The sequence below is a fragment of the Perognathus longimembris genome, chromosome 16, assembly GCF_023159225.1.
Source record: "Perognathus longimembris pacificus isolate PPM17 chromosome 16, ASM2315922v1, whole genome shotgun sequence".
In the NCBI taxonomy this organism is placed as follows: domain Eukaryota; kingdom Metazoa; phylum Chordata; class Mammalia; order Rodentia; family Heteromyidae; genus Perognathus; species Perognathus longimembris.
Genome location: NC_063176.1, coordinates 58687929 through 58700480, shown reverse-complemented (window position 1 = coordinate 58700480; position 12552 = coordinate 58687929). Strand labels below are relative to the sequence as shown.

The following is a 12552-nucleotide window of genomic DNA, read 5'->3' as shown; positions in this document are numbered from 1 at the left end:
CCATATTCCCAGCCCCAGTCTTGGACTTTTATATATATTTTTAAACTGTTTTGGAGTTTGTGGGGGAGAGAGCACAGATGGACAATTTCAGCCATGGTACTGCCCATGGCCCTCAGTCAGGATAGTGAGACCTGCAGTGCAGAGAGGGACCCTCAGAGATGGAACTGCCTCCAAGACTTGTGGGTAGAGGAACAGTGAACCTGGGTGAGAACACAGCCTTGTGCAGCTTTGAGGACAGAAGGGCTGGGCCTAGCCTCCAGGCATCACTACTGTGTGGAGTAGCCAGATCCTTGGCCGCCTTTGGCCCTTGAGGAAGATCTGGTGCTTTCATATATGCTTCTGATACTTTGTAGCTTGCATTGCACAAAGTTCCTGTTTCAGTAAGGCAGGTAAATGTTCCCACTGGAAAGGAGCAGCACCAGGCTTAAGGCAGTGTCATTCACACTATTACCATTGGCGTTGTTCTCAGTGTAGGGCGCTAATGTCCTTAACCAAAGCCCCTTCTCCCACAGCTGGACATTTTATGCAATGAAGAAATCTTGGGCAAGGACCACACCCTCAAGTTCGTGGTTGTCACCAGGTGGAGATTCAAGGTGAGAGCCTATGGAACTTGACTTGTCTGTGATGGCTCCCATCAGAGACTGCTGTGGAGCAGGTGTCTTTCAAGAATCATCTGCCACAGCCAGGATCTTCACTCCCTCCCCTGCAGTTAGGGACCAGATGTCAGAGGATATGAGTGTAGGAGAGTGACCACTGTTTGGGAACAAATCCCAAATACTTTGGGTGCCTTTCCGAGGCAAGGAACAAGTGGTGAAACTCTGATTTGAGACCAGGAGCAGTCTAGTTGAGCCACTGACTAGGGAGAAAAGGAAAGCAACAGCAAGGTTAGCCCAGGGCACACTGCCTGCAAACAGAACTGACCAGGTGGCACAGTGACTGGAGTGGGGGTCTGGGTGACTGGGAGCTGGGCAGGGCCAGGGCAAGAGGGTATGAGAGAACATGGGAAGGACCAGAGCCACTGTGATGCGCAGGAGGGGCAAGTGGAGGTGCTGGTTACCAGGGCCTCCGTCAGGTCTCAAGCACTATACAAGGGTCACTGGGTTACACAGGACCAAGGAAATGGGTCTCATTCCTCCAGCCTCTGCCCTACACCCCCTGTAATCCAGGACAGAGAGGCTCCTGCTGGAAGCCTTTGTGGTATCTTTCTGCTATCTGAAGAGACAGCCATCTGCCCCCCTGGCTTCCCCTTACTGCTATGAGCCACTGTCTCTGTCTTGCAGAAGGCGCCTCTCTTGCTGCACTACAGACCCAAGATGGACTTGCTGTGACCCGGCCAGTCTCAGCTGCACCCTGGGCTCCACGTGGTGACTCGGCTATGGAATGCCACCTCTTGGGTGTCATGCGGACCAGATTTCTGAATAGAGAATATTTATAACTTTTGTATGAGAGAATCCACACCCAAGACACTACCAGCACGCGTTTACAGAGGATGGAAACACTTCGCAGTTCTGTGTGACCAAGTGCACTCGTCTCTGCTTCAGGTCCCCAGGCCAGAGAACGAGTGCAGTGCAGTGCAGTGCAGTGCAGTGCGCGTCCTGCCACCTCCAACCCAGCACCTTCGCCTGCTGTTCAGGTCACGAAATCTTGAGTTCATTTTGGTTTATGTCATGGATTGGGTTTCTTGATAAGCCTCCAAAACATTTGTACTTTTATCGCATCCTTCCTAAGTTATTGAAAAAGCCTTTTCATGGTAAATAATATTTATGTTGCCTTTAGCTTCCTGAGACTTAAAAGATATATAAAAATTTAATTTAAAAGCATACCCAAAGAGGCTTGTGGTAATACTATGATTTAACCATGGTGATTAATTTCCACCTTGTAGAATACAGCAGAGGTCTGTGCTGTGTCCTGGGCTGGCCTGAGCAGGCCAGGTGAGGCAGGGCTCCTTTGTCACCCCAGACTTGACACTTGACAAGATTCCAGCACACTCAGCAGGGTAGACCAGGGCTGGTTTGGCCAGAATAGAGCTGACTTGCAGAAGAGTTCTTGTTTTAGAAATTGCTTTTGTTGAAAAGGGCCCAAATGACTGGTGCCATCATCTGTGTTCATAGCTTCCCTTTCTGTTTTTGTTCTGCTGGTGAGCCATGGCAGTGGCTGTGGGGTGCATGCAGATGGCGCCTAGCCTGTGGGCACTGGCTGGTGAAGGCAACGGTGCCATCGACATGTTGCCAGCCTTGCCCTCCTGCCCGTGAGGGTGGTGTGTGAGGTTTGTGGCTCTGGAATTGATAAAGGTGGTGCTAAGCCGAGTTGTGGGACTGGGCCAGGCAGGCCAAGCTAGTTGGCTCTGCCCAGAAGTTGCTTTTTAGTCTCAGGCAAGAGACCCTTTGTTAAGCCCTCTTGCCTCCCAAATGCAATGTGTTTTGTTTTTTAAATTAAATTAGAGGATAAAATCTTTGCCACCACATGAACATTTGTTCCCTTATGGCAGAAACGGTGTGGAGGCAGGAGTGAGAAGAGGCTCTTTTCTGTGGTGGTTGGAGTCCTGTGGGAAGCTGCGCTGAGCACTACTTCGTGATGAGCTGTGGGCTCACTTCTTTCCTTCCTTCCCCAGGCCCTCGGTAGATGGACGGTCCCTAGTAGGTCCACTAAGCCACTGCCCACCAGCCCTTGCCGGGTAGGCAAAGGGTCCCAACATGTCCATGAATCTTCACCTTAATCACTAGAATTTCTTCTCCATTTGCTTTAAAAGTTGAGATTGGGCTTGCTGACAGCTAGTTTTGTTTCCTTTTTGTCTCCTGTTCCCATACACAAAATGTTAGAAGCAGCAACTGGTGAAACTTAATGTCAGTGATGAGGAAATGTCCAAATTAACTCATCCAAGCAATCTTTAATGTGAGGCCTTTCTTAAAACAAAAACAAGCTCTTTGTTAGTAATTGGTCAAAATTCACCTCTTTATTTAAGCCCAGGATTCTGAATTACTCAGTTTCCTGAGCTTGCTATTCATCCAAATCGTTTCTAGAGTTACTTACTATATAAGGGTTTATGAGTAAATATTACCTGTCTACCTCAAAACACATGACACTGCTGAAGTACCCAGCAGGACCCTGTTCTCACCGTGCAGCTGACGTGTACTGTTAGGGTTAGGTGTTTTCTGTGTGGTGAAACTAAAAAAGGGTTAAACAGGTAGGAGCCTCCAAATTCAAATAAAGATAATTTACAGTTCAGATCAAATATAGTATGGCTGTGTAATCTCATGACATACATTTGTAACTTTGTAGCTACCTTTGGAATCACTTGACTTTGCTATGGTGCTAAGTTGATAAGTCTAAGTTGTACAGCAATGCAGACGTCCAGGCTGGGCGCTGCCTCCCACAGCCCTGCTTCTGTCACCATGTAAACCTGATAAACCTCAGCAGCAAAAGTACCTATTTTTCTAAGATTCCATCACACACCAGCTGCACTGCAGGTGTCTCCCGGTGCCCTCTGCCCTTTGGTCTGACCTGTAGCCTTACCGTGCTTGGAGACAAGCAGAGTGAACCTGTGTCTGATGGAAGCTTCAGGCCGCCTCCTTTCACCCCTGCCGAGCTCCATGTGACATCAAAGGCCGAATTTGCTTTTCCAGCATGAATTCCGGGATCAGCTAGTGACTGGTCCTGTTGAGTTTCCCAGCAGGCCTAGCTCCTTCGAAGTCGTTTTCACAGCTGCCGCACAGGGAACCAGGTGCTGTCAGAGGACTTTTTGCAGCGGCGGCAGCAGCAACGGGACCAGCCTCCCAGCACTGGGTCTCGCCAGACACCATTTTCACGAAGATAGAACTCAGATAGAATATATAATATTGAATTTAAGATTTGGGGGGTTAAAAAAAGAAAACTTAACTTTATAAAATTATTTATTCTATTTTAAGCCTTCTATCATATTTTCCCATCCAATCGTTTGGTTTCCATGGTCCAGCTTTATTTACAGGCATATAAAATGAAATTGTGAGATGTTTTGCAAGCTTCTTTTACTTTGTGTAGCCTTCAATTCATATGTTTTTATAGGGATGAAGAGCATTTTTATGCTTTTGTGCAATAGGTTCCAACATGCATTTATTAGATGTGTTTTAATTGTGATCTAGCATCAATTCTACTAAACTGAAAGGGAATATAGGTGGAATTTCAAATTATGTGTATTCAGCTGTTTGGTTTTTCCTTTTTCATTGTTGTTGTTATAAGAATGCTGTTATTGGGCCTGTGTGCGTGTGTGTGCATGAATACTTGCCAGCAATATCCTAAAATGAGCAGCCAGGCAGGAAGTGATGAGGTTGTCAACTTGTGTCCACCTATGCCCAACCCAGGTCCTGGTGCCCTGAGCCTGTGTGCTCATAGCCAGGCCACCTTGGAGGTTGGGACCACATGGGCTCAGCCCACAAACCTGGTGGCCTTCCCTTCATGGCTAGCTGGCTTGAAGCCTGGCTTTGTGTCAGTCTTTGGAGATTGGTTTCTTTTCTGGGGGCATTGTTCTAGAAACAAACCAACAGATTTCTACATTGTATGTAGATATTGAATGTGCTCCCAAAACATTAAAAATAAATTGAGTGCAGATAGCTAAATCATACAGAATAACCTGTTTCTCTGTTTCCTCAGGAAAGCATTCAAGCCCCACCACATCACATGTGACCTTACACAAAAACAATGCTATTTCTCCACCTTGATACTTAATACACAATGTGAATAAACTGTGATATGTAGGTTTGAAAATCGACACTTAAATTAATTTACAAGCTTTGCACATCCTGCCAGGCAAGGACCAGGCCAAGTGGGGCTGGGCTGCTCCCTCTGCGTCCCTGTCGCTCCCATCCAAGAGTGTATTTGAAGAGTGGACTGAGATATGTGTAGCTTTAGCGTAAATGTCTATATCCCAGCTCTCAGCTGGGTACCAGATATGTTTCCACAGTGAAAGTAATGTCCGGTAGGGACAGTCCCGACCCAAGCCGTCGCCTCAGAATGTGGCGAGCAGAGGAAAATGCCACAGTATAGGAAAATGATGATGCAGATACAGATTTTTGATATTTAATTTGAAAGTTTACATTTTTTATGCTTGTGTTGGTGTGTAATTTTTGTACCATCGGTGGCTAGTTTTTGTCTAAAATCTTTTTTGGAATATTGCTTAATGTTTTGATTTTATGATAGTGAAGCTTGTATTCAGTGTTTTGCCAACTAATATTATATGCTTGTAATAAAAGCAGAAGAAAAATGACTAAAAATCTCCCAGGCTGAAACTTCATTATATAGAATATTTTTAGGAACTTAAGTCAATCTCGTGGAATACAATTGGCCCTCTATTCACATATGCTGCATTCAGAGATTCAGCCAATCATGGATTGAAAATATTTAGGGAAAAATTCATTTGAACTGAAAATTATACTTTTTTCTTGTCATTCTTTAAATCATACACCATAACAACTGCAGAACATTCATATTGTATAAGGTATTACAAGTAATCTATAGATGATTTAAAGTATGCAAGATTGTGTGCTTTTTTGGTTTTGTTGTCAGTTATGGGGCTTGAACTTGGCCTGGGCACTGTCCCTGAGCCTCTTTGTTCTCAAGGTTAGCACTCTACCACTTGAGCCACAGCGCCACTTCTGGGTGTGTATTTTTTATAATACTATGCCATTTTATAGAAGGGATTTGAACAACATCTGCAGATTCTGGTATTGTCAGAGAATCTAGCCCTGCGATGCTGAAGGTGCCTGTGTGGTAAGAGTGTTGCAGGTACAGAAGCCAGCCATTCCGGTAGGCCAGATGCTCATCACATGACTATACACAGCATGATCACAGGATGGAGTTACTCACCATGCAATGTGTGTACACAGCACAGCCACACGCACACAGGAAGGCACCGTGTGTGTATACCGCATGGTCACATGTGAACACAGAAGCACATTCGTGTATATGCAGCACAGCCACACACAGGAACATACCATGTGGGTGTACACAGCAGGCCACATGTGAGCACGAGCACATGCTCACTGCATGCATGTACACAGCATGGTCATGTGTATACAGGTATACTGCTCTTCTCTGAGGTGTGCCTTTTTTCTTTATTCTGCACAGAATTTGTAAAATGATGCCTGGTACAGAACTTCATTTAAAATTGGCCCAGGGGAAACTGAAGTGCATTCAACTGTTTGCAGAGGAAGTTCTCTTTGGTCTGGAGCAGGGTGTGGCAACAAGATGCTGGGATCAAACTTGATGGTCCCCTAGGTGGCTGACTGTAAATGTGGGAAAAAGTGTGCCTAAAAGGGGAAATGCCCACCAGACTTCAGGGCTTTTGGGGGGAGAAGGGTACTATAATGTTTTGGGGTTTTTTTTGTTACTATAAAGGTGACGTACAGAGGAGTTACATAAGTCAGGGAATGAGTACATTTCTTCTTGGACAATGTCAAGTGTATAGTTCATTTTCAGTCAGACTTGGTTTTTTTTTTTTTTTGCCAGTCCTGGGCCTTGGACTCAGGGCCTAAGCACTGTCCCTGGCTTCTTCCCGCTCAAGGCTAGCACTCTGCCACTTGAGCCACAGCGCCGCTTCTGGCCGTTTTCTGTATATGTGGTGCTGGGGAATCGAACCTAGGGCCTCGTGTATCCGAGGCAGGCACTCTTGCCACTAGGCTATATCCCCAGCCCCAGACTTGGGTTTTTAAAGGTTAAATAATCTTCCATTTCTCTTGTAAGTCTGAGAACATGGATAAGAGGGAAAGAGGACTGTGACCAAAATTAAATTCTCATGGCCTTAAGATGAGTAGGTTTGAAAAATAAGGTTTGTCTTAGAAAACAAAGTTATTGGGCTAGGAATGTGGCTTAGCGGTGGAGTGCTTGCCTCGGATGCATGAAGCCCTCCCTAGCATGCATGAAGCACCACATAAACAGAAACGGCTGGAAGTGGCTCTGTGTCTCAAGTGGTAGAGCTTTAGCCTTGAGCTAAAGAAAGCCAGGGGCAGTGCTCAAGCCCTGAGTTCCAGCCCCAAGACTGGCAAAAAAGAAAAAACAAAGTTATTTTCTACAAGTCTTTTTGCTGTTGTTTTGGTACTGGGGCTGGAACTCTGGGCCTGGGAGCTATCCCTGAATTTGGTTTTTGCTTTAGGCTAGACTCTTACCATTTGAGCCACATTACCACTTCCAGTTTTTTTCTGTGTGGTTTATGGGAGATAAGCATCTCGCAGGCTTTCCTGCCCAGGCTAGCTTCCAACCTTATCCTTGGATCTCAGCCTCTTGAGTAGCTAGGATTACATGCCAGAGCCATTTGCACCCAGCTTCTGCAGATTATTTAATCTCTGAAGAGTTCAGGATCATGGCCATACCATGGACTACTACTATTGAATGCCTCTCTCTCTTTTTTTTTTTTTTTTTTTTTGCTGATTCTGAGTCTTGAACTCGGCCTGGGCACTGTCTTTGGGCTTTTATACTAAAGAGCCTAACACGCTACCACTCAAGCCACAGATCTACTTCTGGCTTTTTGGTGGTTAACTGGAGATAAGACACTCTTGGACTTTCCTGCCCAGGTTGGCTTCCAACCTTATCCTTGGATCTCAGCCTCCTGAGAAGCTAGGATTATAGGTGTGAGCCACTGACACCCAGACTCAAGTCCAGACAGCAGGCTCTCCTCTTGCCTGCCCAAACTGATCAAGGGCATGCAGGTGCTGGGAGGGCCAGGGCCTCTCCACCCTGGCTTATGCTATTTCTCCAGGCTACAGGTGCTGGGAGGGCCGCCCTGGCTTATGCTGTTTCTCCAGCCTGCAGGTGCTGGGAGGGCCACCCTGGCTTATGCTGTTTATCCAGCCTTGCAGGCATTGGGGGGACTAGGCCAAGTGTGACTCCTAAAACTAGGTAGATAATGGAGAAGAAATTAGTGTTGTAACTGAGACCAACAGGGAGAAGTTTTTGTTTTTTTTAATCTGGAAGTGCATGCTTCCACCAAAGGTCCACAGTATTTATAATGCATAATAATGAAGGTTTGGTCTGATTAGTTTATTTATTTTTACACGAGTAGAAAACAGCCATGACAGTAAAGCAAAGAAAACATCATCCTAAGCTGTAATTATCCTTTGACCTATATTTGGAAGTCCTTATTTTTGTGTTTCTAGAATGAGACAACCTCTTTTTCTGACATTTGCAATCTTTCTAACATTGAAGTTTTCCCTGATTGCTGATGCCTGCAACAGTTTTCCTCATTTGAATTTCTGCAGTACTTGAAATTTTCATGTATAATCAACCATTTTCATTTTGTAGAAAAGATGTTTGAAGTTTAGAATGCTGTGGAGATAATGGTTTCTGTTTCTTTTTTGTTTGTGTGTGTATGCTGGGGCTTGAACTCAGAACTTAGGCGCTGTGCTAGGCTAGTTAGTGCTTTACCAGTTGAGTCACAGCTCCAGTCCTAGGGGCTTTTTTTGGTGATTAAATGAAGATAAGATTCTTATGGACTTTCCTGCCCTTGCTGGCTTTGAACCATGATCTTCAGATCTCAACCTCCTGAGTAGCTATGACTATAGTTATGAGCACCTACCTAGCACCCAGCTAACAGTTTCAGTTTCAAGTAAAAGTACAAAAGTTCTATTACAGGAAGAAGACACCATTTGAGAAATGCCTGAAGAAAGTCCTAATTTAGGAAGGAGAAAAGCCACATGAAACTAGAATGGAGATGAAACATCCAATATTCAAAAATGTGTATGTGAAGTTGGCTGAAGTATTTTGACGTTGACAATATAGAATCCAATATATTTTTGTTAGTTGACTACTGTGTTGAATATATCTTAAAATTTCACCACTCTGCTAAGGATCATCAAAGTGACCACCACTTGCATCTTATATTAAATGGTCCCTTATTCTTAGTTCTTAAGTATCATGTCCATCCATCCTTTGAGATGGCTGATGGGATGGAGGAAGGCCTGTATGATGATCATCTCCCCATGATAATAATTGTATCTAGAAATGTAGATTATCTTGCTCTCTTATGCCTACATGCAACTGTGCTCATGAATAGTAGTTTCTCTATAATATGCCCACCCAAAAAGGATGCAGAAGCCGGGCACCACTGTCTCACATCTGCAATTCTAAGCTACTTAAGAGGCTGAGTCTGAGGATACCAACTCAAAGCCACTCTGGGCAGGAAAGTCTGTGAGTCTCTTATATCTAATTAACCAGTAAAAAAGCCAGAAATGGAGGTGTAGATCTAGTGGTGGAAGGTCGGTCAGACACACACACACACACACACACACACACACACACGGACAAACCAACCAGATATATGGTAATCCCAGTGCTATACTCTCAACAACTTGGGAAAGAGGCAGGAGTCTGCTGAGTACTGAGTTAGAGGCCGGCCGGGGCTACATAATTACACACTGGCTCTAAATAAATTAAGGAAGTAAGCAAATAAGGCAAGTGAGCATCTTGGCTGCATGTGGTCCCTTCTTCCCCAATGACCTGCTTTGAGGCTAGAGTGAGCAGTGTCCGGGTCTGTTAAGATGGTGTCACGGAGGAAACACTGCATCCTCTGTAGGATGTGACAAGGCTTGTCTTTAGATTGCTTTCACACATGAGGATTATTTGACCATTATAATTACTCATCTGATTTTTAGGGACTGATAATAACCAGTTGTTTTTAAAAAAAAATGTTTTTGGTCAAAATATGTTGAGAACCTGTCTCCCTTTATAAAAAAAAAAAAAAAACTTTTTTGAGGTGCTCTGCCATTAAAAAAAAAAAAAAAAGCTTTTTTGATAGAAAAGTATAGACTCAGTGGAGATAAAAGTCCAGGTCACTGGAGGGAATGAAGGGGGAGGTTTGAGTAAGCAGGGTCCTAAAGGTGGGGAGAAGGGGCTTCCCAACCCTCCTGGTCTCACACCAACTTACTGCAGAGCAGTTGGGGCACATGCTCGTCATAGATAGGACTGCGAGGGGAGGAGGTGATGGAGAGTAATTTCAGATTTTCAAAGTGGGGTTCACACACAGATGGAGACAGGGAAAAAGAAAGCAATAAAGAGGGTTCTTCTGACTAAAAGATAAAATATGGGCTGGGAATGTGGCTTAGTGGTAGAGTGCTTGGCTAGCATGCATAAAGCCCTGGGTTCAATTCCTCAGTGCCACATAAACAGATAAAGCTGGAGTGGTGCTGTGACTCAAGTGATAGAACGCTAGCCTTGAGCAAAAAGAGCTCCGGGACAGTGCCCAGGCCCTGAGCTCAAGCCACAGGACTGGCCCAAAACTAAAATATTTGTCTAAAAAACCATGGTGAAACCTCTTGGTACAATGAATACACACACTAAAAGAAAATGGTTGACGGGCTCTGCTAGGGATAGGTATCAAGAGGAAGGAACATGAATGGAGAGGGTAAATTAGAGTGAATATGGTCATAATGGAGGATTTGCATTCATGAGAATGGAACAATAAAACCTGTTGAAACTTTTAGAAGTGAAGGTAAGGGACAGTGGTGATAGGGTGATTTTTATTGGGATACATTGTATCTCAATGTAGGTATGTATGGAAATGTCAGTGAAATTTCTTTGCTACAACTAATATGTGCTAATTTTTAAAAATCACTTAAAAGCTAGGCACCAGTGGCTCACATCTATAATCCTAGGTACTCATGAGGCTGAGATCTGAGGATAGAGGTTCCAAGCCAGCTCGGGCAGAAAAGTCCCCATGAGACTCTTACCTCCAATTAACCACTCAAAAACAGCAAGTGGTGCTATGGGGCTCAAGTGGTAGAGTGCTAGCCTTGAGCACTAAAGAGGCTCAGGGACAGCGCCCAGGCCCTGAGTTCAAACCCCACTCTGATACACACACAAAAAAAATCATTTAAAAAGAAATGTAAAAATAAAACAATCACTAGTAGTGAGTAATTGGAACTTGAAATTAAAATCACAATGTCCTTTATATTAGCAATAAAAAGAAATGGAACACATATATATACCTAACCAAATATATATACAAGATCTATATGAGGAAAACTGTAACATTCTAATGGATGAAATAAAATAACTGAGGGCAGAGATATCCTCTGTTCATGGTTACAAAGAGGCAGGACAAGATGTCAGTTCTTCCAAGCTTGTTCTGTAGCTTGAATCACAATCAGAAGTCAAGCAAAGACTCTATGCCACCGAAGTTAAAACAGACCTTATTCTTAAATGTAAAAAACAAAACTATAAATCCCCTAGAAAATAACACAGGAGAAAAATTTAGGTTCCTAGATCCAATGCCAGACACAAATTCCAGGAAAGAACAAGTTGGTAAGATAGATATTAGCAAAATTCTTTATACTCTGAAAGATGCTATAAAGAATGAAAAGACAGGCCATAGTGAAAATACTTGCAAGTCACATATCTTTTAAAATGATTAGGATCCACCAGGCACCAGTGGCTCATGCCTGTAATCCTAGCTACTCCGGAGGCTGAGATAAGAGGGTCACAGTTCAAAGCCAGCCCAGGCAGGAAAAGCCATGAGACTCTATCACCAGTTAACCACCAGAAAACTGGAAGTAATGTTGTGGTTCAAGTGGTAGAGAGCTCAGGGACAGTGCCTAGGACCAGAGTTCAAGCCCCACGACGTACAAAAATAAAAATGAAATGACTTAAGATCCTAAATACACAAAGAGCTCTTCAAACTCAATAAGAAAACAATCCAGTTTTTAAAATCAGAAAAAGTTCTGAACAGAACTCCAAGGAAGATATGTTACATGGATATGTATATATATGAAAAGAGATAATACCCTATATTTGGAAATTGCAAATTGGAAAAAAATGAGCCATAATAATGCAATCTTTTTTTTTTGTACAGTACTAGGACTGGAACTCAGGGCCTGGGCACTGTCCTTTAGCTTTTCACTAAAGGCTGGCACTTGAATGAAGCCTTAAAAGCTCTACATCCAGTTGTATGTAAGTGTGAGCCACTGGCACCTGGCATAATGACACAGAGTGGCTAAAACCAGAACCCTAACCACAAGGCTGAGGGGTATGTGGAGCCACAGGGACTCCTGTGCCTCGCTGTGGGGAGAGCAGCCACTCTGGAGGACAATGGTTTTGTTTTTTAAGACTAGACATACTCCTACCATGTAACCCAGCATTACCTACTATTGACCTGTCACTGTGTATGAGGTGTCCCCAGAGGCTCATGTGCACCTGTCTACCACCCAGAGCCACAGTGAGCAATGAGAAGCTGGTGTGTCCTGGCCCAGAACAAGGTCCCCTCGGCCAGCCGTGCCCTCCACCCAGGACAGCAAGGGAGGCTAAGGGAGGCTACCCCAGGTGGGGGCTCTGAGTCCACCTGAGGATGAAAGGTGGATTTCTGGAAGTGCCCGCCTGCACATGGCCTAGGTCCCTGCCATGTTCCCACAGCCCCACTTGCTGCTCCCACTCTGTGCTCCCTGTGTTTCACTGGCCTGGTCCTGGGTCCCGCTGGTGACCCCACCTGTGCGGTCTCTGTGGGAACAGAGGAGGGGGCGTTCCTGTCCTTGGGGTCCTCCATCTGGGGGAGAGATGAAGAAAAGGACATTCACTGCTCCTGTGCTGGCTGGATTG

General features: G+C 44.5%; 1 protein-coding gene across 2 annotated transcripts in view; it reads left to right on the top strand.

Annotated features, from left to right (window-relative positions):
* Nucleotides 1–5452, top strand: part of Pcgf3 (polycomb group ring finger 3) — a 35015-nt gene extending 29563 nt beyond the window's left edge. The window contains exons 10-11 of one of the 2 annotated variants that reach the window (XM_048364084.1): nt 513–593; nt 1281–5452. In XM_048364084.1, coding sequence (XP_048220041.1) covers nt 513–593; nt 1281–1328 — 129 coding nt within the window. In that variant the 3' untranslated portion in view covers nt 1329–5452. The remainder of the gene's footprint in view (nt 1–512; nt 594–1280) is intronic. The other variant, XM_048364083.1, reaches the window with a different exon arrangement.
* The last annotated feature ends 7100 nt before the right edge of the window (nt 5453–12552 follow it).